The 20,178-nt window shown below is 41.0% G+C and overlaps 4 protein-coding genes across 5 annotated transcripts; 1 reads left to right on the plus strand and 3 right to left on the minus strand.

The window, feature by feature from the left end:
- Positions 1 to 497: 497 nt before the first annotated feature.
- pafah1b3 (platelet activating factor acetylhydrolase 1b catalytic subunit 3) lies at positions 498 to 4,961 on the minus strand. Its single transcript, XM_005798730.2, has 5 exons — positions 4,530 to 4,961; positions 4,123 to 4,212; positions 3,248 to 3,364; positions 2,968 to 3,090; positions 498 to 2,106 (listed from the first exon to the last, which is right to left on the minus strand). Exons 1-5 carry the CDS (start codon positions 4,608 to 4,610, stop codon positions 1,846 to 1,848), a joined length of 672 nt encoding a protein of 223 aa, XP_005798787.1. The 5' UTR covers positions 4,611 to 4,961; the 3' UTR covers positions 498 to 1,845.
- A 100-nt stretch (positions 4,962 to 5,061) lies between these two features.
- LOC102229739 lies at positions 5,062 to 10,226 on the plus strand. Of its 2 annotated transcripts, XM_023331102.1 has the most exons (5): positions 5,062 to 5,292; positions 7,421 to 7,611; positions 7,779 to 8,658; positions 9,256 to 9,332; positions 9,587 to 10,226. In XM_023331102.1, the coding sequence occupies exons 2-5, from the start codon at positions 7,558 to 7,560 to the stop codon at positions 10,199 to 10,201; spliced, it is 1,626 nt and encodes a 541-aa protein (XP_023186870.1). In that variant the 5' UTR covers positions 5,062 to 5,292; positions 7,421 to 7,557; the 3' UTR covers positions 10,202 to 10,226. The 2 variants fall into 2 exon arrangements, with proteins under 2 accessions (XP_023186870.1, XP_005798877.2); XM_005798820.2 differs by having other exon boundaries at positions 7,421 to 8,658.
- A 486-nt stretch (positions 10,227 to 10,712) lies between these two features.
- Positions 10,713 to 15,364, minus strand: LOC102229480 (toll-like receptor 13). The gene is made up of 3 exons (XM_005798819.2): positions 15,294 to 15,364; positions 13,895 to 13,964; positions 10,713 to 13,793 (listed from the first exon to the last, which is right to left on the minus strand). Exon 3 carries the CDS (start codon positions 13,671 to 13,673, stop codon positions 10,737 to 10,739), a length of 2,937 nt encoding a protein of 978 aa, XP_005798876.1. The 5' UTR covers positions 13,674 to 13,793; positions 13,895 to 13,964; positions 15,294 to 15,364; the 3' UTR covers positions 10,713 to 10,736.
- Positions 15,365 to 15,927: 563 nt separating this feature from the next.
- cnfn (cornifelin) lies at positions 15,928 to 19,940 on the minus strand. Its single transcript, XM_023330587.1, has 3 exons — positions 19,826 to 19,940; positions 16,209 to 16,345; positions 15,928 to 16,014 (listed from the first exon to the last, which is right to left on the minus strand). Exons 1-3 carry the CDS (start codon positions 19,938 to 19,940, stop codon positions 15,928 to 15,930), a joined length of 339 nt encoding a protein of 112 aa, XP_023186355.1.
- Positions 19,941 to 20,178: the final 238 nt, after the last annotated feature.

A 20,178-nucleotide genomic window follows, 5' to 3' on the forward strand; every position in this document is an offset into this window, starting at 1 on the left:
TGTTCTCTAATGTTCTGTAAAAGAAATTTGGAGGACTTTATGGAAAAACTGGATTAATAATGAGATTCAATTACAAATGGATGCTATTAGTGTTCATAAGATCACTAATGTAGAAAAAACAAAACAAACAGTTGCACTGGATTTCATATGTGGGTAAAACATAAATGGCCCTTGCCATCCAGTACATATGAAAAATTTTTGGCATTTGTGCAAAATGTCAAAAGAATGAAGTTTATAGTGTGGATTTTTGAGATATGTAGCTAACAGAGCATAAATTGCTCTTGTTTTCAGAAATGTAAATATCTCTTTAAAACCGTGTCCTGGGAAAAGAACAAACCTGTGCAAGCAAAAGTGTTTAGTCATGTGTGTACTCTTGCTGAACCTAATGGTTAGCAATCAATCTTAAAGACATTAAAATGTACTGCAGCTTTGCTTCAGTAGCAGAATGTCAGTTTCAACAAAAAGGGATCAGATAAAATCAGTCAGCTGACACTGAAACCGTTTTGTTTGGAAATTTAATGCATTTCTTTCATCACTTGCAGTTTCTCATCCTTGACCATCTCAAGTTTCCGTGGCACCTTGCTTATCCAAGCGGCTCCCAAGCATCATAGTATGAAGTAAAGCATCTTAAACGGCTGAGTGAGCCATTATGTTGCAGAAAAGTTCAAATTTGAAGCACAAGCAACTAGATGAGTCTAATACATTTATGATCACAAGAAATACACAGCCACTAACATGGAACTCTACTGCCATTACAATATGTGAGGAGAAAAAGGTATAAAGGCAAAGAGGTAATGTGACATGATGTAAAATAAACTGACTGGTAAACTATTCGCCACATAGACAAAAACAACTTTTTGTTCATTGGACTTAACATACACAAAAGGAAAATAAAATCACAGTAAAGATACAGACATTTTTAAAGCATTGTCTGATTTTGCATCATGAATGATGGTTGTTTTCCAGTTTGTTTCTAGAAACTTTCATCAAGATTCTTGGTTCACCATGAAGAAAAGCCATCTTCAATGCTTCGTATACCACCTCAGCTTTTCCTACCACGAAGAGCAAAATCAAATCAAAAAATAAAATAAAATAAAACCAACCCATAGAAATTACTGATACAAAGAAACAATAGGTCAAGTGAGAGGGTTCGCTGTTTCTAGCATGCATGCAAATTCTGGCACAAATCTGAGGGCTTTCAAACCATTTTCCAACTGAGCATTGATCCAGTTCCGTCAGAAAGGCAGTGTAGTAGTGAAAAATTTAATTCATTAATCCCTCAGAAAATTTGCAGGTTCACGGAGCAAAAGGATGAGATGTGCAACACTTATTTGTAGACAAGGTTTTTTCAATTACTCTGCAGTGTAATGTTTTGACCTGAAGAATGAATTCCAATGGAAAGTTGACACATAATTCTAATGTCTTATCAGAGAAATCGAGGTTGTGAATTTATCAGATTTTCTTTTACCAGTGCTGTGTGGAGATGCCTTCATCATGTTCATCTGTGTATTTTGTAACAGTGAAAATTATAAATTTCATGCAAAGAAAACCTAAAAGAGATGGAATACGAAGCTATAGGGGTCAAGAAGGACACTGTCTCTCTATAATACAACACATCTCATCTTTGTATCGTAAACACAAAAAAAACCTTATGGTCCGCTTATCAATAACAGTGGTCACCAACCCTGGTTATAGAGATCTGGTTTATACAGATTAAACGATGCTCTTAGCCCTTATAATTAGCTGATTCTATCCAACATCCAAAGCCTTATAAAGCTGAGGGCAGTGCTCTCTGAAAACAGGGACGAAGACCACTGTGGTAGTGTACGCTTCTAAGCCGGATACTCAGTTCTCTGCTGGTTTGTCTAACAGAGACTTGATTTGAGCATGAAGGGGTTCACACACAGCCTGGTATCCATGAGCAGTCAGGTGAAGGTAGTCATACATATCCTGATGGGAGATGCTTCCATCCGAAAGGACAAAACCTGGATCCACGTTAAAGAAGGAGGCATGGGACAGAGACGATAAGGCATCCTGGACTAGCTTGTTCACCTCGGCGTTTCGCTGTCGTAGAGGGTTTGGCATTCTACCTCTGGGAAGTACACCCTGCAAAAAAGACGGCGTAATTTCCTGAGCAACTTTAGATACATAGATATATAGACTTATTATATTTACATGTCAAGAAGTCTGAATGAAAGTTGCATCTATACACAGCATTAATTTCCACTTCAAACAAATACATGTTCGAAGTACAACAATGATATCCAGATACCTAATACAACTGTCACATAACAGTTCAACTATGTAGGAGAGTGTTTTCATGTCTTAAAATGACAGTGTATTAAAAAAAATTTAAATGTTTACACACCACCTATCTAGTCTGACTGTAGTTGGTTCTGTTCTGCAAAGAAGAATCAGAAAAATTACACTCCACAGACGTACGGAAACGTAGAAATATATCCTGAATACTTGCAAGGGGTTTACACATATGCTGGACACCCTTTTAGATTTAATTGTAAAAGACTTTAGGAACCACACTGTTTTATGCTTCCTCTTCGCATTGGTGTCCTGCTTTGGGTTGGTCAATCACCTAAAATTTCCAAAAAATACACTAAAGTCTGTGGTTGTAATGTGACAAAATGTAGAAAAGTTCATGATGTATGAATACTCTTGCAACACACTGCCCTTGAGTACATATAACATGGGAGACCTAAAAGTTTAAAAGGCTGTGAAGCATGCATTCTCTTGACATATTCTCAACTCCCTCTCCAAAACAAGTCCAGTGTTAAGCCACACTGTCTCCAGGAAACTGATGTTTTCAATAATTGAGAAAGTTGAGATGCGACTAAAAAGGTGACATAACTTTATAGTTTGATGGTTGTGTGAACTTCATTTGTTTCTTTTCTCCAGACATGAAGGTAAGTTGATTAAACACCTCTTAAAAGGCATTTATCTGGACAAACTTACAAGTACAAGCGTGTGGGCGTTGGGGAGCTTGTTGTGGATGAGTTGGACAATCTCCATGATTCCACTGGCAATCTGTTCAGCTGTGTGACCGTGATTGTTCGTGCCAACCCACAGCACCACGACCTGGAGCAACAAAAAAGAGACAGAAAACAAAAGGCTGAGCACATGCCACTGATAGTCTGGCGTCATTGTACCTGGAGGTTGGAAATGGAGCACAAGCAGTCTTTTGTGAGCAAAAACAAGCAAGCTCATGTTTTCTATATCTGGCAGGGTTCTCAACCTTTGGGCTGATGTTATCCAGTTCGCCATTGCTCAGTCTCCACAGCACATGCTGCGTTGCATCTCCACCGATTCCGAAGTTAAGGCAATGGAGAGGAGAGAACAGCTGCCGCCATATCTGTAGAAAACATATGGGAATTTATCAAAATAGACTTGCCTTTTTTTTTCTTTTACTTTATGTATCTTGGCTTACAGTTATATCAGGCACACAAGTTTAGAAACTTTCATTTTAAGGTGCTAAAATGACCACTAAATATAGTGTGCTCATAAATAGCAGCTTTGTAATACGTAAAAGAAAATTTTGGGGCAGGTTCAAACAAATTAAATGAGCTTAAATGTACATTTTTTATATAAATTGTCATTTTTCAGGTTTTTACTTCAGCTGTTTATCAATGAGGGTTCTTCTCCGGCCTTGGGTTTGTCTTCTGTAGAATAAACACTGCTTTGTCTAGAGAAATCAGGTGATTGGTTAAAGCCCTGCAGAATCTACAACTTCTTCACATGAAAAGGTCTATTATATCACTGTTTACAATGACACTCTCTTTTGACACATTGTCCATTTGTACTTTAATCTTTGCATAGTAAGATGTATTAAATTTGTCTTAATCTGACAGAACAGTCTTTCATGTTTCTGTTTTCTGCTATACTATGAATAAGCACTTGTTATCTACAGCTACAGTAAGGTAGACATGTCATGGGATCCTGCATTCAAGTGTGTTTCTTTTCCTACAGTGTTCTCTTTCTCTATTTAATTGATCCGTTTTGTTTTAATTTCACTACAAAAACAAGTGAGCACACAAGCATTCAGTGCAATGACACATTTTTGAAATTCTCATTTAAGGTAGGACTGTGGATGAATGTGTCCTGTGATGTTACCCCAAACTGATGCATGAGCTGAACAAGAGAGTCTCCCACAAACACGACATCTGGCTCTCTCTCCTTGCACTCAGAAACAAAGCGGACGTGCTACAAGGAGAAAATAGATTTATAATTCGTTTACTCATACAACCGTCAAAGTTATGCAAACTATAAATGATAAAACACAAACAAACAAAAAAACAAAAGAGCAAAATAGCATATGTGGTTATACTTTGGGAGTCTGAGGGTAATTGCTTGGAATAAGACTGGAGTAATGGATGAAAAATCTCAGCAGACTAACTAGTAGATAATTGAAATGCAGCATTGGTAAATGATAGCATTTTCCTTTATTTACATTATTTTATATGCATATAATCGAAATAAATAAGTAACTCAATCCTCACGATGGTCACGTTGTCACATACCTGAGACATCCACCGTCCATCTCCCTGACTGTCTTCACAGGGAGTGGGTGTGGCGGCTGGGTTTGAGGCTTCTGCGCTCATATTTTTGGTTTTTACCTTTCTTACAACGCGGGCACGTAGCGTTTTGTTTCTGTTTTGTCAACACAACGCACGCCAGTCAGCTAAGCGCCAACCGCTGTATGCTACAGAAATCTATGGAGGCTGACAGAATTAGCCACAATAGCTAGCCTACTTGGTAGAGTACAAACAGATGCAGCTTAAAACATAAAAGGTCAGGCACTGAATATGTAAAAAGGCTGTTGTGTGCAGAATGGAGTGCGCAAGAGTTTTAAACAACCCTTACATTCAGAAATAATGATTTAAAATTGCTAACATTAAATAAAAAATATCGATATCTTCCAGTTCCGTTACAGGAAGTCAATTTTTACTGTGTGTGCCTGAGCCATTGTCCCCAAAGAGCGACAACATCAATATTTACACGCATTTTCTATTTTAATTTTAATAGTACGGTCAAGAAGTGTTTTGAGTTTAATACTGGCATGGGGTTTGTTAAAAATTAGCAAAAATATACACCGTTTAAACGAAAAATATGATTAGTAATTAGACAAAACTACCCATCGTTTGTCAAAAATGGTTTCGCCCTTCTAGTCGTCGTTCGAGGGTGTCAGTACTGCGCCGCTGGGCTGCGCAAAGAAACGCAGATTCGGTGTGTTGCCAAGCAACGAAAGATTCAAGGGCGAGGAAAAATAACCGGACCATTTGGGTAAGGCACAAGTGTTGTCTACACACTTTTATGTTACTGTATAATACTACCTTCATCTTCTCTAGTCACTAAATACTAACCTAAATTTAAAGCAAATTTATTCGTTTTTATGTATGTGTGCCTGTTTTGTTTTTTAGAATCCACAGCAGCTATTTCATTCAGATTTGATTTAGGTTAGGTTACACCTGTTGGTTGACGTTACCAGCTGGCTAACCGTTGTTAACTGATTGGACGATCCCAGAAATAAGGGTTTATTAAATGTATGAGCCCACAAATGTTGTCAGACCTGATATAATTAGTGTGGAAACTCTTTGTCACATATGTATGTCAGTTTGACACATGGTTATGGATTTCCTGTTTCTGTTGTAGTTTGTATTTCCTATAACTCGCACTTGGCGACTCATTTTCTTATAGGTAGTTGGTGCTGCTGTTGTTGTGCTTTAGGTGGCCCTTGCTTAGCTTCCTATCTATCATGCAGGGTTATTAAAAATTATATACACTTGGCTCTACTTCATGATTTTATAACATTACCAAAAGTAACATGTCCTAATTCAAGTTTGAAGAAAAACTCAATGGTGCTTAACACCATTGCTTTTGTCACCTAAAAGGACTTTGTCTGCTCCATCTCAAGGTAGTTACTTGTGATTTCTGGCAGGATTGGACTTGATTATTGTGGACCTTTTCCAAAGTAACCTGAAGAGATGTTACTCAAATTTCTATGAGAAGGATGCCATCTGTGAAAGTTGTGGTTTACATCAGTAGCTGCAGATAGATTCTTAGAATTTACATGTTTACACAGTTAATTTCCCCTAAATGTACAACTGTTGTTTTAAAATGCTACAACACCCTGTCAGCTTTATTTAGGGGGCAGTCATCCCCAAAAGTTTTCAAATGGAGAAAAATGTAGTTTTTTGTTGTTGTACAGAGTTTATTTCTTTACATTTATTTGCAATATTTGCCAGATGTTTGTATGATACATTGAAGTTAATACGCATTTAAACAATTAATGAAGGCATTCATTGAATAGTAAATCACATTACTAGAGTGCTAACAGGTTCTGAAAAGTATGATATGGACATGAACTGAGATTTTAATGCTTTGGTCCCAAAGCCACTTATTTCTTACTTTAGTTTTGAGGCTGATTCCATTTTTGTACAGTGAAAAGCTTCGCTCATCACCAGAATTGGTCCTGAATTGTCTGACGTACCCGCTTCTGGAACATAATTTGATACTATTTTTAATTAATGCAGGATTTTTAGGCAATTTATGAGTGGTTTTTGGATGAATCACTGTCAGCAATAGATTACTCTTTTCTTCTCCAGACAGTCTTATTTCTACATGTTTGTTTTTTTTAATGAAGAATGCTTTTACTCTAATCATCTTGCACCCCAATCCTGAATGTGATTGGTCCTTAATGCTTTTCTTGAGGAAGATGGCTTTTTTGCTGCTCCTTTAGTAGTTCTAGAAACACTCCTACCTTCCAGATGTCATTCCCAAGCACGTTCTGCACTGTTGACAACCTGATCTGTTTGCTGAATCCCTTTGGTGTTTGGAGATAGTCCTGAAAATTGTTGAACTTTCTTTGGTACCCTGAAACATTATTTTCAGCAAATCGATCTCTTCTTGCTTGTTGAGCCCGTTTGATGTAAAGCAATGAGGACAGAAAGTTTTTCACTGGGGGAAACTGCTGCTGACATAAATTTTAAGCAAATATCACACTCTTAGTATTAGTTGTGCTGTTCTTATTAATACAGCTTCCCCAAGCTTCCCTTAAAATCAATGAAATAGGGGATTTCAAGTTGGTTGTTTTGGTGTAGCATGAAATTCAGTCATATTCAATAAATTAGACCAGTTTTGATAAGTTAATTTATTTTAGGGTTAGTAAACGTCGTAAACAAATGGTATCATAAAGACAAAGGAACATGGCAAAAGTTTAAAGCAGTGTTAGGTTATAAAACAATCTCTCAACTTTTGAACATCCCACAAAGCACAGTTCAATCCCTTGTCTGAAATTGGAAAGTGTATTACATGACTGCAGACTTAACAAGAAATGGCCACGCCATCTCAGCTGCAGTTTCCCTGAGGAGACAAACATTTTCATTTATCAGTTTATGTTATCTTTCCACAGATCCCCTTGCAGCATGAGCCACGTATGTGGCAGGTCTTCATCAGAAAAAAATTACTTCTACAACAATCAGTCAAAAGCAACAGATAAAAAGTGTTGTTGTGTCACCGCACTGACTGGGGACTCAAAATATTCGAACCATGACAGAGACAAGCGGCACAAAAAAAAACGCCTTAGGACCCGCAAGGAGAGAGGTCAGAGGAGGGCTGACAGGAGAGACACCTCAAAAAACAAGTCACACCACCATCACTGTTTTTCCCAAAGCAAGACAAAATTGACATTTTACCCAAACAATCACCACAGTTGTCATTTACACACAAGGAAAAATGCACAAATTTTAAGCATTGTTCCTGTTACACAGGAGCCGAGTATCATCACAGCAAGCCGCCTCTTAGGACATCATGGTCTCTTCAACCATGAGGTGAAGTCCATCAGTATTGAACGTGTGCTAAGTGAGCAGAGCAAACTTGAACAAAATGAGGAAAAAACAAATGAGGAGAACAATAACACCCCCTATTTATCATCATCACCTCATAATCCCATTCTGCTCTCCAGTTATGGTTTGCTGGTTGCTGACGCTGATGTACCAGTTAAAAAGAAACCAAAGACTGCTACAAAGACCCATGATGACTCCCAAGATATTGAAATGAAGAACCTGCAGTTCAGCAATCCAGGGGCAGATATCACATCCAGTCAGAGGCTTCAGCAACAACTTCCCGCTTCTTGTGAAAGATTTAAAAGCACCAACCAATCTAAAAACCGCTTCCAGACAACAAAGACCAAACACACAGACAGTTGTATGTCTGGAATGGACAAATCCTTACAACCAAAGCCTCTTGATACTAGAGATAAAATTAAGACCATGAACAAGACAATAAATGAAGACCAGGACTCTTCATCTCAAACAGATTGTTTAGTATCAAGTCCACAACATGTTACCTCACTCTCTGCTGACAGCTTTGACCAACAGAACTTACACCAAGATCCAGACCACGTATGGAAGACCACACATGAAGTGGCAGAACTTTTGAGTGAATGGCTGGATCTTCCAGTTCCAAACAGGAGAAACTTATCGTCAGAAACCAGGGAGGTGTTACTAAAAGCTCTGCAAGAGAGACATGGGCCCCACCTACAATCAAATCTCCAGGAGATGCATCAATTGCTTAGATTTTATAAAGATCCTTCACAGGCCTCAATTGAGCAAGAACACATGATGGGGGACAACACGCTTTGTCCTACAGGTAAAAAGAATTAACATTTACTTAATTTTTTGTTTATCATTTAACTTTCTAAAAAAAATAGTAGTTCATAGTTTGACCCTTTAATTCTGATCACGTCATCAGTTTGGATGGCTTTTTAAAACAGAAATATTTGGTCATCTTACTCTTCATGTTCATACTATGGCAATCTTTGGCCTTGAACAGTATCGTTACATAATGATATGCTCTGTAGTGAGCAATCATTAAAAATATCCTAAACCTTTTCATGGAAACACATCAATCAATCAAGGAAGTAAAAAATATATCTTTTTCAAAGGTTTTCTTAATTATTTTTAAATTAGGTTTTAAATAGCCTACTATTTTGAAAGTAGGTTATTTAAAAGGGATTTGTTTTGGGGCAAATGTAGTTGAAGAAAATATTAATCCAGTTTTTGGTTTTATTTATGACAGCTTCAAATGGTGTAGATGCTTCAACCAGGGTTGAAAATTATTTCATGTCATGAGTTGTAGCTTAGCAACAGACACAATACATGTGCATAGTCACAGTTTGTCTTATAAAGCAGTAGTATATACTTCTTGGATTTATAGCAGTTATTGAGTTTTGCTTCCCTCTTTCAGATGCATCTGTGAAAACCACAGGAAGTGAACATTTATGCTGGACATCCAGTCCTCAGACACGCAACAATCTACAACAGGTATAGATCTTAAAGCTACAGTCCTTATCATTACAAACACAGAGGTACAGCTCAATATTTATTATTGCTTCAGATTTATATATGTCAGACTGCATAACAAAGCAAAAACGTAGGATTGAGAGAACAAAACAAAGTGGGTATTTTCATCTTTAGACTTTTTCATACAAAACTTCATTTTAACTTTTTTTATTGCTATATTTCTTTAAATGTGTTTTAATATTAAACACTATATTCTCTGTTATTTTTTTATTAAGATTGCTGAAGAGTTGGCAAACCCTGTGGACACCTTCGTCAAACCCTTGGATGGAACCTTTAAACCTGGTTTCTCTCCCTTTCTTCACATGGACTTTGAGCCTTCTGGAACCTCAGTGAGTTACTTGTTTGCTCACTCTCCCATATCATACCAAGTAGACAATGTCTCAGGGCCTGAACTCTGGGAAACCAACAAATGTAAAACTCAAGAGTCAGATTTGCTTGATTCGTTTCAAAACAAATTTGTGAACCAAACTAGGAACTTGAGAGAGCGGCTCAGTGCTCAACAGCCACATCATAGCAACGTCCAGCCTTTCTTTTCCCACCAAGTTAGACATTCAGCACACCTGCATGGTTTTCCCCAGGAACAGAACCCATCTAAAACTGACAGGTTTTATTTTGCTCCCTTCTTCCCATCAAAAAGTCACAGTCAACCGCAGAGTAATCACTTACAGGCTTTTGGTCAGTTTTCACCTGTTCACCAAAATTTCCGGCCCGATCCTACTGACATGATGCACTACCCCCCATCACACATGCTTGAAAGAAACCTGGCACCTACATCTTCATTCTTACCAAGTCCGGCGCACTGGTCTTTTCCTCCTATGAGACTATACTAATACGTGGTTGAGCTCTGAATGGACAACTGCCTGCTGACATTGCTCTCTGAGTTTTGTACCATCAAGACAAAGTATTCATGTGTGCTTACTTGAAGCAGTATTAAACTGAAAAAAACAATAGGTGTCATCACAAACTATTTTGGTTCAATTTATGTTCATTAAAGGGAAACAACCAATTATGCATTGTTTGCATCTTTAGAACACCTTTTATTATGCTGAGTGCTACATTACAAATACATGCACAAAAGTGTACAATTCTCTAAGAAGTTAGAGTTTTTTTCTGGTTTAGAAAATGCTGTTTTGGAAGTTGTTTCTAAGTTGTTTCTCACTTGTTGTGACTGCCAAACAAAATGTACATTTGTGGAAAAACTGTATGATAGAATATCTGAGAATCTGTAATCTGTAAGAATATAAATGAACATAAAAATAAATTGATCATAACATGCTAAATACTATTGGTGTCTGGATAAAAAATAATTTATATACATTTACAATTGCATTACATATTTTGTGTCAATAAAGAAAGGGGACAGGTTTAAGGTTGCAAATAATCTTCATCGTCCGATAAGAGTTTCTTATAATTTCCTGTTTCATTGCTGGTTCGAGCAAAGTCTTCATCTGTGTCATTTTCTTCGGTTTCCAGTCTGTTGCCTGCTCTGATTGCCCTGCGTAACTGACTCCAGAACAGCTCTTGGGCCTGTGAGGGATCAGTGCAGTCAGGGCCAGGCCACTGAAGATAGGTCTTTTTCAACATAACTTTCCTCATGCGGTGGTAGGATGACAGCTGCCTCTCAGAAATTGGCTCCAGAAACACGAGCAGAAGGACGTCTCGGTGTTCATCGAAGAGCCTGTAACTTGCGAGCTGGATTTCCAGAGAGCACCACTCACTCCGGAGGAAGTTATTGCTCACAACACAAATGGTTTTTCTGCTGCTGTACACTGCAGTGACGATGTTGTCCACAATGTTGCGACCCACCTCAAAGTCCCTGTGATGCAGGCAGAGCTTAAAAGACGATCCATTTCCCTCCAAGTTGGGCAACAACTGATTCATGACCCACTCCTCATCAGAGAAATTATAGGAGATGAAAGCATCATATGTGCACTTTTCCTCCTTCTCCCTGAGTCTGCTCCAGTGATCACTAAACCAGGAGCGGAACACATAGTAGCTGTACTTGATTTTCCAGTACAGTTTGACATAAAGTAAAGGAGAGACTGTAAATAGAAAGATCACAACTGCAGTGCTGAAAAACAGATACTTTCCTTGATCAATATAGCAAACCTTTGTATCAAAGTTGTGAAATTTGAATTTTTTATCCGCTTGACATTTCATTTCATAGAGATAGACTATCTGAACATTTGGGTTATTTACTGTGTAATTTTGCAGAAGGCTGTTTTTGCAGGTACAGCTAAGAGGGACATTACGCATGTCAAGATACTGGAGTTTAGGTAAACTCTCAAGAGCATCTACAGAAATGCTCTGCATCACATTACGATTTAGCTGAAGCATGCGTAGCTGTGTAAGATTCCCAAATACATCCTTGGAGAAGTTCTGAATTCCCATATTTTCTACAACCAACCTGGTCAAATTTCTGACATTCTTGAAGACTCCTGGTTTTAATTGGGCCACTCCAACACAACAGTTATCCAGTGTGAGGAATTTTAAGCTTGTCAGATCATCAAAAGCTTCAGGAGGAAGAAAATCTATTTTGTTGTTGGTGAGGTACAAAGATTGTAGCGAGTGGAGTCCTTTAAAAAAATTTTGAGGTAAAACAACAAGGCCATAATTTCTCTGGCTGTCCAGTTTCAGATCTCTGAGTTTGCTGAGTTTTACAAATGGTGAAATGACACTTTTTTTGTAGAAATGAATGAGATTTTTTTGTAAATCCAGCACTGTAAGTGTGTCTTGGAATGCACGGTAGAGTGACGAGTCAATTTGTTTCAGGTTGTTTCCATCTAGGTAGAATTTTGAAAGACTTTTTAACCCATCAAGGCCAGAAGAATGTATTTGGGTGATCTTATTACCTCCAAGGTCCAATGTAGTTAGACTTCTTAGGTTCATAAAAGTCCCATTAAATATGACAGAAATGCGATTATTGCGCAGATTGAGTGTTTGCAGGTTGTAATTATCTTTAAATGTGTCATTAAACAAATCAGTAAGGAGGTTATTGTCCAGTCGGAGGGTCTTAAGATTTTTCAGCCCTCTTAGGGCTTTGCGATGGAGAAAAGCAACATTATTTATGTTTAGCTTTAGCATCTCAATCTTTGGCATGTGACTGAAAGCATATCCATTGACTGAGAGGATGCGATTATAACGGTAGCTCAGTTCTTTTAAGTTGTTAAAATTGGTCTTTTTACAGCTTTCGAGTGAAGTAATATGGTTGTGCTCCGCATTAAACGTCTTGATACTGACTTGTTTGCCTAAAAAGTCCAAGCAGTGTACTTTTTTCAGATCATTGTTGGATAAATCCAAAGCTCCAATGATCTTAGGGCAAACGGACATGGAAAAATGTGTTGTATTATGAATGCCATTATGTGTTAAATCTATATTTTTAATCCAACTCAGCTTTCTTCTCAGCATTGTGCATAAATCCACAAGTAGACTGTCATTCTTTAGACCCATCCCTGAGAAAACAACATGACCTGCATTGATGTTGCTGATGTTTAAAAGCTCCACTGCCTTGACACTTGTTGACCGCAACTGGAGAATCTTTACGTTTCTCAAATCCACTCCTTCGAAAGCTGTCGTGGAAAGCTTTGAATTAAATGACAGATCAAGCACCTGGATGAATCTGAGGAGTGATGGATTACATCCCAAAGTATGCAGATTGTTTCTATATAGGTTTAAAACTTTGAGGGATTGTGGTAGAGATATATTTAAATCACTGAGTGAAGTCAAGTTGTTGGAGGAAAGATCTAAGATCGTTAGATTTGTTAGATGTGATACAGACTTCACAACTGCAGCAAAATCAGTAAGATTGTTATTCCTGAGATTTAAGGTTTTTAGATTAGCAGCGTTGGAGAAAATGTCTTCAGGCAATACCTTTAAAACGTTGTTTGTCAGCGAGAGGGTGGTGAGGTTATGCAGGTCCTCAAACAATAAAGGGCTGAGGTGTGACAAATTGTTAAAGGACAAATTTAGATGCTTAAGTTGATGCAGTGTCTGAAAAGCCAAAGGATCAATAGTATTCAGCTGGTTCTTATCCAAACTGAGATACTGCAAGTTTGGTAAATGAGCAAAGCTGTTGTTGGGAATGTTCTGCACAGGGTTGAAAGAAGCTGTGAGATTGACAGCGGATTCTGGGAGATCTTTTACTATATCAATTATTTTTGTGTTGTTTCGATTTTGGCATTTGAAACTTGTCAGGATGTAGTATGGATCTGCAATGCAGCTTTTAAAGCTGTAGCTGCTGATGAGTTGAACTGCACACAGAAAAAGTCCAAGCAGCCTAAGCTGATAATTCAGAGTGGCCATTTTGTCTAGACGACATGGAGAAAGACAGACTTCAAAAGGTTTTGAACGTTGCCATTGTTGGTTTTCTTGTGATGTCAGATGGGACCTCAATGTAGCTGCACTTGAATGTAGAAGAGAAATCTGTGAACAGAGATTAATTTCAAATCAGATTGTGTTAAATACTTACTTCAATGATTAAAAAAGCAATAGTTGTAAATGCAAAGACAAAATTTCAGTTTTACCTGTTTTCCTTGTAGTTTCAGATGGAGTTGTATGATTCAGGTGTGGTTGTATTTGCCATGAAAGTGGAACCTTGTGATAAAAAGAATACACTGTTTCCTATTTTCAATACTTTCATATCCCCACTCCCCGTTCCCTCTTTTTCTGCCTCTCATTTGTATAATTACCTCATGGAACTGGAATCTTCACAATGCTTATTTCAGACTTGTTTGTTTTTGCTCACCAAATATCAATTAAATGAGAGTTTACTGTTGGTAGTAGGTAACATCAAGGTACACCAACATAGTTACAACTACAAAATTGTAAATTATCCTACAATTCAAAGTAATTTCAATTAAATTCCAGAGAAAGTGCCAAAGTGACCAGACTTTTCGTTGGCTGGTTAGAGCTCGGAGCACCACAGTATTGTTGCACATTTGTGGTATTTCATTTTTTCCTTTTAACTTTAGAAAGACAAATCTTTCAATTGGAAAATACTGATTAGTATTTACCATTAGTGGAATGGAATCTAAACTAGGAACCCTCAACTACCTTTATTACTGTTTTAAAACTGCAGTTGTTGTACTTGGAGTATGTCTGTTAAGCAGTTGATTGCAGTATGATACCAGAGAAAATAGCCTGACTAAATAAACTTCTATTATCAGCTCACAAGGCACATTCTGGGAATCATAAATAGCCCTAAATATTCTGTGCAATAAGGTCTATAACTCTTACTAAATTTGGCAGACATTTATGATGCATTATTGCTTTAGTCTGATCAGGACTATACTTGCAGTTATAATACTTCAAGTATTTGCATAGCAGTATTATAACTTTAATAATCTTTATATTACATTAGTTACACTTTAAGGCTATATCAATTTTTTTTCTTTTTAAAGAAAAGAGATGTATACATCATGTGAAACATGATATATGAACAGTGGTGTTTATTTTTGTTAAACACCAGGAAAATCCCAAGCCAGTACATTCATTATTTACAGCAACAGATGATAGGTAAGACTAACTGTTAGCTTAGTCACCCTCACAAGACTATTTCAATATTTAGAGGCTTTTCTTCTTCTTACTTTAGCCCGGAGAATTTCCAAAGTTGTTAGCAGAATCTGTAACTAACCTGCATCTCAAACTTTTATCATCAAGTCAGAGAAAAATGTCCAAGAGTAGCATAAGTTGCAAAATAACGATATAAGTAAACAAGTAAACCTTTTGTACAGTGTGTCCTCAAATGACCTATTATTGTGAAAACCCGTCATGTGACAATGTAACATCCCTATCAAATTAAAGGCACAGTAGCATGTTCACTTAATCATTTACTTTATCTCTTACAGCAAATTAGTAAATTTAGTGTGTCAGACTGACCTTAGAAGGAAAAAATACATAAAACTTACTAAAATACTTTCTTACCTGTTCAAATGAACCCTGATCCTTTCACCTTGTTCCTTCAGACAGCTGTATCGCTACATGACTGAAAACACGGACTTAGTCAGAAAGAGGAAGATAGTGGCAGCCCACTGAAGTCCTTCCAGAAAAAGCAAGACTACATGACATTAAAATAAATGAAACCCACAATTTGCTATTTCCCATTTGTTCTATTGAAATACCAGTGATTTTGTAAGTGCAAGTGAATACAAAAAGTGCAAAACATCGCTGTAAAGAAAACGTGGTGCACTATTGAAACATAATTAAATAAAATAGTTCTCAATAATGTTTTTAAACCTTTATATGTTTAATTTTCCAAAACTATTTCTGCAAAAGAAAGGACCAGTACTGCCTTAAATGTCACTATTTTTTATTTGTCTTTTTTATTGTTCATTCAACACTGTCACTCTATAAGGTCAGTTTTAACTCTCTGTATTCCTGCTTTCATTTTAGATCATGTACAATTCCCAGCTTATAAAGTAAGAAATGTTAAAGTAATACAATATATGTTTACATTAAAAAGGTAAAAATAAAAAACATTAAATGTCTTTATTTTTTCTTAGATCACATTCACAATGCTATTTTTTTCTTTTTTTGTTCTTATTAATCAGCAATCTGTTTATCTCATCGTCTGCTCTGTCGCCATCTGACACAGTCCACATAAAGACAGGCAGGCCATGACCACCCAGTCGTCACACACAGAGCCCTAAAATTCAGAAACATCACACAGATTGTGAAAAAGTAATATTAAGTTCAACAAATAAAATATACTTAAGGTCTTACACCCACAAAAGGTCCCTATATTTAAAACATAGTTTTTAAAAAATGGGTTCTTTTTTGAATTTAGCATGTTATTTTTGTTCTCCTTTGTTTTGTTTAATGAGCAACTTTTCCACTCACCTCAATGTTGTATTTGCTACGTATGCTTGTTCTTAAAGCAATCATGGCACCTGGGAGGAAAGGTAGACAGCAGCTATCCCCGTTATCCTGAGCCACTTTACAACCAAGGATGCATGGGATAAATGCTCCACATAGACCTTTAGATGAAAGGTAGATAAACAAATCCATCCATCCATCCATCCATCCATCTTCTTCCGCTTATCCGAGGTCGGGTCGCGGGGGTAGCAGCTTCAGAAGGGAGGCCCAGACTTCCCTCTCCCCAGCCACTTCTTCTAGCTCCTCCGGGGGAATCCCGAGGCGTTCCCAGGCCAGCCGAGAGACATAGTCCCTCCAGCGTGTCCTGGGTCTTCCCCGGGGCCTCCTCCCGGTGGGACGTGCCCGGAACACCTCACCAGGGAGGCGTCCAGGAGGCATCCTGACCAGATGCCCGAGCCACCTCAACTGGCTCCTCTCGATGTGAAGGAGCAGCGGCTCTACTCTGAGTCCCTCCCGGATGACTGAGCTTCTCACCCTATCTCTAAGGGAGAGCCCAGCCACCCTACGGAGAAAACCCATTTCGGCCGCTTGTATCCGCGATCTCGTTCTTTCGGTCATGACCCAAAGCTCATGACCATAGATGAGGGTGGGAACGTAGATCGACCGGTAAATCGAGAGCTTCGCTTTTTGGCTCAGCTCTCTCTTCACCACGACGGACCGGTACAGCGCCCGCTTGACAGCAGACGCTGCGCCAATCCGCCTGTCGATCTCCCGCTCCCTTCTTCCCCCATTCGTGAACAAGATCCCGAGATACTTAAACTCCTCCACTTGGGGCAGGACACCCCCCCTGACCCGGAGGAGGCACACTACCCTTTTCCGGCTCAAGACCATGGCCTCGGATTTGGAGGCACTGATCCCCATCCCGGCCGCTTCACACTCGGCTGCGAACCGCTCCAGCGAGAGCTGCAGATCACGATCTGATGAAGCCAAAAGGACCACATCGTCTGCGAAAAGCAGAGATGAGATCCTAAGGCCACCAAATCGGACCCCCTCAACACCTTGGCTGCGCCTAGAAATTCTGTCCATGAAAGTGATGAACAGAATCGGTGACAAAGGGCAGCCCTGGCGGAGTCCAACTCTCACCGGAAACGAGCCCGACTTACTGCCGGCAATGCGGACCAGACTCTGACACCGGTCATACAGGGACCTGACAGCCCGTATCAAAGGGCCCGGTACCCCATACTCCCGGAGAACCCCCCACAGGGCTCCCCGAGGGACACGGTCGAACGCCTTCTCCAAGTCCACAAAACACATGTAGACTGGTTGGGCGAACTCCCATGCACCCTCCAGGACCCTGCCGAGGGTGTAGAGCTGGTCCAGTGTTCCACGACCAGGACGAAAACCACACTGCTCTTCCTGGATCCGAGGTTCGACTATCCGACGGACCCTCCTCTCCAGGACCCCTGAATAGACCTTGCCAGGGAGGCTTAAGAGTGTGACCCCTCTATAATTGGAGCACACCCTCCGGTCCCCCTTTTTGAACAGGGGGACCACCACCCCAGTCTGCCAATCCAGGGGAACTGCCCCCGATGTCCATGCGACATTGCAGAGTCGCGTCAACCAACACAACCCCACAACATCCAGAGCCTTAAGGAACTCCGGGCGGATCTCATCCACCCCTGGGGCCCTGCCACCGAGGAGCTTTTTAACCACCTCGGTGACCTCGTCCCCAGAGATTGGAGAGCCCAACCCAGAGTCCCCAGGCTCCGCTTCCTCAGTGGAAGGCATGTTGGTGGGATTGAGGAGGTCTTCGAAGTACTCCGCCCACCGGCCCACAACGTCCCGAGTAGAGGTCAGCAGCACACCATCCCCACTATAAACAGTGTTGGTGCTGCACCGCTTCCCCCCCCTGAGACGCCGGATGGTGGACCAGAATCGCCTCGAAGCCGTATGGAAGTCTTTCTCCATGGCCTCTCCAAACTCCTCCCACGCCCGAGTTTTTGCCTCAGCAACCGCCCGAGCCGCATGCCGCTTCGCCCGCCGGTACCCATCAGCTGCTTCCGGAGTCCCACAGGCCAAAAAGGCCCGATAGGACTCCTTCTTCAGCCTGACGGCATCCCTCACCGAAGGTGTCCACCAGCGGGTTCGAGGGTTGCCGCCGCGACAGGCACCGACAACCTTGCGGCCACAGCTCCGATCGGCCGCCTCGACGATGGAGGCACGGAACACGGTCCACTCGGACTCCATGTCCCCCACCTCCCCCGGGACGTGTTCGAAGTTTTGCCGGAGATGGGAGTTAAAGCTCCGTCTCACAGGGGATTCCGCCAGACGTTCCCAGCAGACCCTCACAACACGTTTGGGCCTGCCAGGTCTGACCGGCTTTCGCCCCCACCACCGGAGCCAACTCACCACCAGGTAGTGGTCAGTGGACAGCTCCGCACCTCTCTTCACCCGAGTGTCCAAGACATACGGCCGCAGATCCGATGAAACGATGACAAAGTCGATCATCGAACTGCGGCCTAGGGTGTCCTGGTGCCAAGTGCACATATGGACACCCTTATGCTTGAACATGGTGTTCGTTATGGACAATCCATGGCGAGCACAGAAGTCCAGCAACAGAACACCGCTCGAGTTCAGGTCGGGCGGGCCGTTCCTCCCAACCACGCCCCTCCAGGTCTCACTGTCATTGCCCACGTGAGCGTTGAAGTCCCCCAGCAGAACAAGGGAGTCCCCAGGAGGAGCACTCTCCAGTACCCCCTCTAAGGACTCCAAAAAGGGTGGGTAATCTGAACTGTCGTTCGGCCCGTAAGCACAAACGACAGTCAGAACCCGTCCCCCCACCCGTAGGCGGAGGGATGCTACCCTCTCGTTCACCGGGGTAAACCCCAACGTACAGGCGCCGAGATGGGGAGCAACAAGTATGCCCACTCCTGCCCGACGCCTCTCACCTTGGGCAACTCCAGAGTGGAAGTATGTCCAGCCCCTCTCAAGGAGACTGGTTCCAGAACCAGAGCCGTGCGTCGAGGTGAGACCGACTATTTCTAGCCGGAACCTCTCGACCTCACGCACTAGCTCCGGCTCCTTCCCCACCAGAGAGGTGACATTCCACGTCCCAAGAGCCAGTTTCTGCAACCGAGGATCGGACCGCCAGGGTCCCCTCCCTCTGCTGCCACCCATCCCACACTGCACCCGACCCCTTTGGCCCCTCCCACGGGTGGTGGGCCCATGGGAGGGGGGGCCCATGTTTCCTCTTCGGGCTGAGCCCGGCCGGGCTCCATGGGTAAAAGCCCGGCCACCAGACGCTCGCCATCGTGCCCCCCCTCCAGGCCTGGCTCCAGAGTGGGGCCCCGGTGACCCGCGTCCGGGCGAGGGAACACCAAGTCCAAAGTTCTTGTCCATCATAAGGGGTCTTCGGGCTGCTCTTTGTCTGGTCCCTCACCTAGGACCTGTCTGCCTTGGGTGACCCTACCAGGGGCATGAAGCCCCAGACAGCATAGCTCCTAGGATCATTGGGACACTCAAACCCCTCCACCACGATAAGGTGGCAGCCCATGGAGGAGAGGATAAACAAATAAAAATTCAAATTTAATGGACAAGAAAACTTAACCAGTTTCCTTTTACAATCCCATAAAAACACATACAGATGCCACAGTCATCACAGCAGTCGCACACATTTGTACTCCAGTCTGAAGAACGTCCAGTTGTTACTGTGTACTGGGTAGGTTGAGAGGTAACAACATTAGACTGGATTGCCATGGCTACAAGCAAAAGAAAAGAAGAGTTTCAATATTTTCAGACTTTTTTTGTAATTATTCAGCTTATCAACCAGCAAGTTTAACTTTATATCATCTATGACAGAAAATATAATAGACACAAAACAAATGTCAGACATTACCTTCTTTGTGTCTCAAAGTATTTTCTCTGATGTCGAAGATGGCCACAGTCAGAAAATAATCCCTGGAGAGAAAAAGCAGAGCAACTGCTTTAATAGCTG

This window comes from Xiphophorus maculatus, chromosome 3 (assembly GCF_002775205.1).
Source record: "Xiphophorus maculatus strain JP 163 A chromosome 3, X_maculatus-5.0-male, whole genome shotgun sequence".
NCBI lineage: Eukaryota > Metazoa > Chordata > Actinopteri > Cyprinodontiformes > Poeciliidae > Xiphophorus > Xiphophorus maculatus.

What these genes read in the sequence shown, in the direction of transcription:
- LOC102229480 (XM_005798819.2), bottom strand. Translation starts at nt 13,673, where the DNA reads ATGGCCACTCTGAATTATCAGCTTAGGCTGCTTGGACTTTTTCTGTGT.
- cnfn (XM_023330587.1), bottom strand. Translation starts at nt 19,940, where the DNA reads ATGGCAATCCAGTCTAATGTTGTTACCTCTCAACCTACCCAGTACACA. An exon ending in CTGTGATGACTGTGGCATCT is followed by an intron (nt 16,346 to 19,825) that starts GTATGTGTTTTT and finishes TTTCATCTAAAG; the next exon opens with GTCTATGTGGAGCATTTATC. An exon ending in GTAGCAAATACAACATTGAG is followed by an intron (nt 16,015 to 16,208) that starts GTGAGTGGAAAA and finishes TCTGAATTTTAG; the next exon opens with GGCTCTGTGTGTGACGACTG.
- pafah1b3 (XM_005798730.2), bottom strand. Translation starts at nt 4,610, where the DNA reads ATGAGCGCAGAAGCCTCAAACCCAGCCGCCACACCCACTCCCTGTGAA. An exon ending in AGCTCATGCATCAGTTTGGG is followed by an intron (nt 3,365 to 4,122) that starts GTAACATCACAG and finishes TGTTTTCTACAG; the next exon opens with ATATGGCGGCAGCTGTTCTC. An exon ending in ACGCCCACACGCTTGTACTT is followed by an intron (nt 2,107 to 2,967) that starts GTAAGTTTGTCC and finishes TCTTTTTTGCAG; the next exon opens with GGTGTACTTCCCAGAGGTAG.
- LOC102229739 (XM_005798820.2), top strand. Translation starts at nt 7,434, where the DNA reads ATGAGCCACGTATGTGGCAGGTCTTCATCAGAAAAAAATTACTTCTAC. An exon ending in CAACACGCTTTGTCCTACAG is followed by an intron (nt 8,659 to 9,255) that starts GTAAAAAGAATT and finishes TCCCTCTTTCAG; the next exon opens with ATGCATCTGTGAAAACCACA. An exon ending in CACGCAACAATCTACAACAG is followed by an intron (nt 9,333 to 9,586) that starts GTATAGATCTTA and finishes TTTTTTATTAAG; the next exon opens with ATTGCTGAAGAGTTGGCAAA.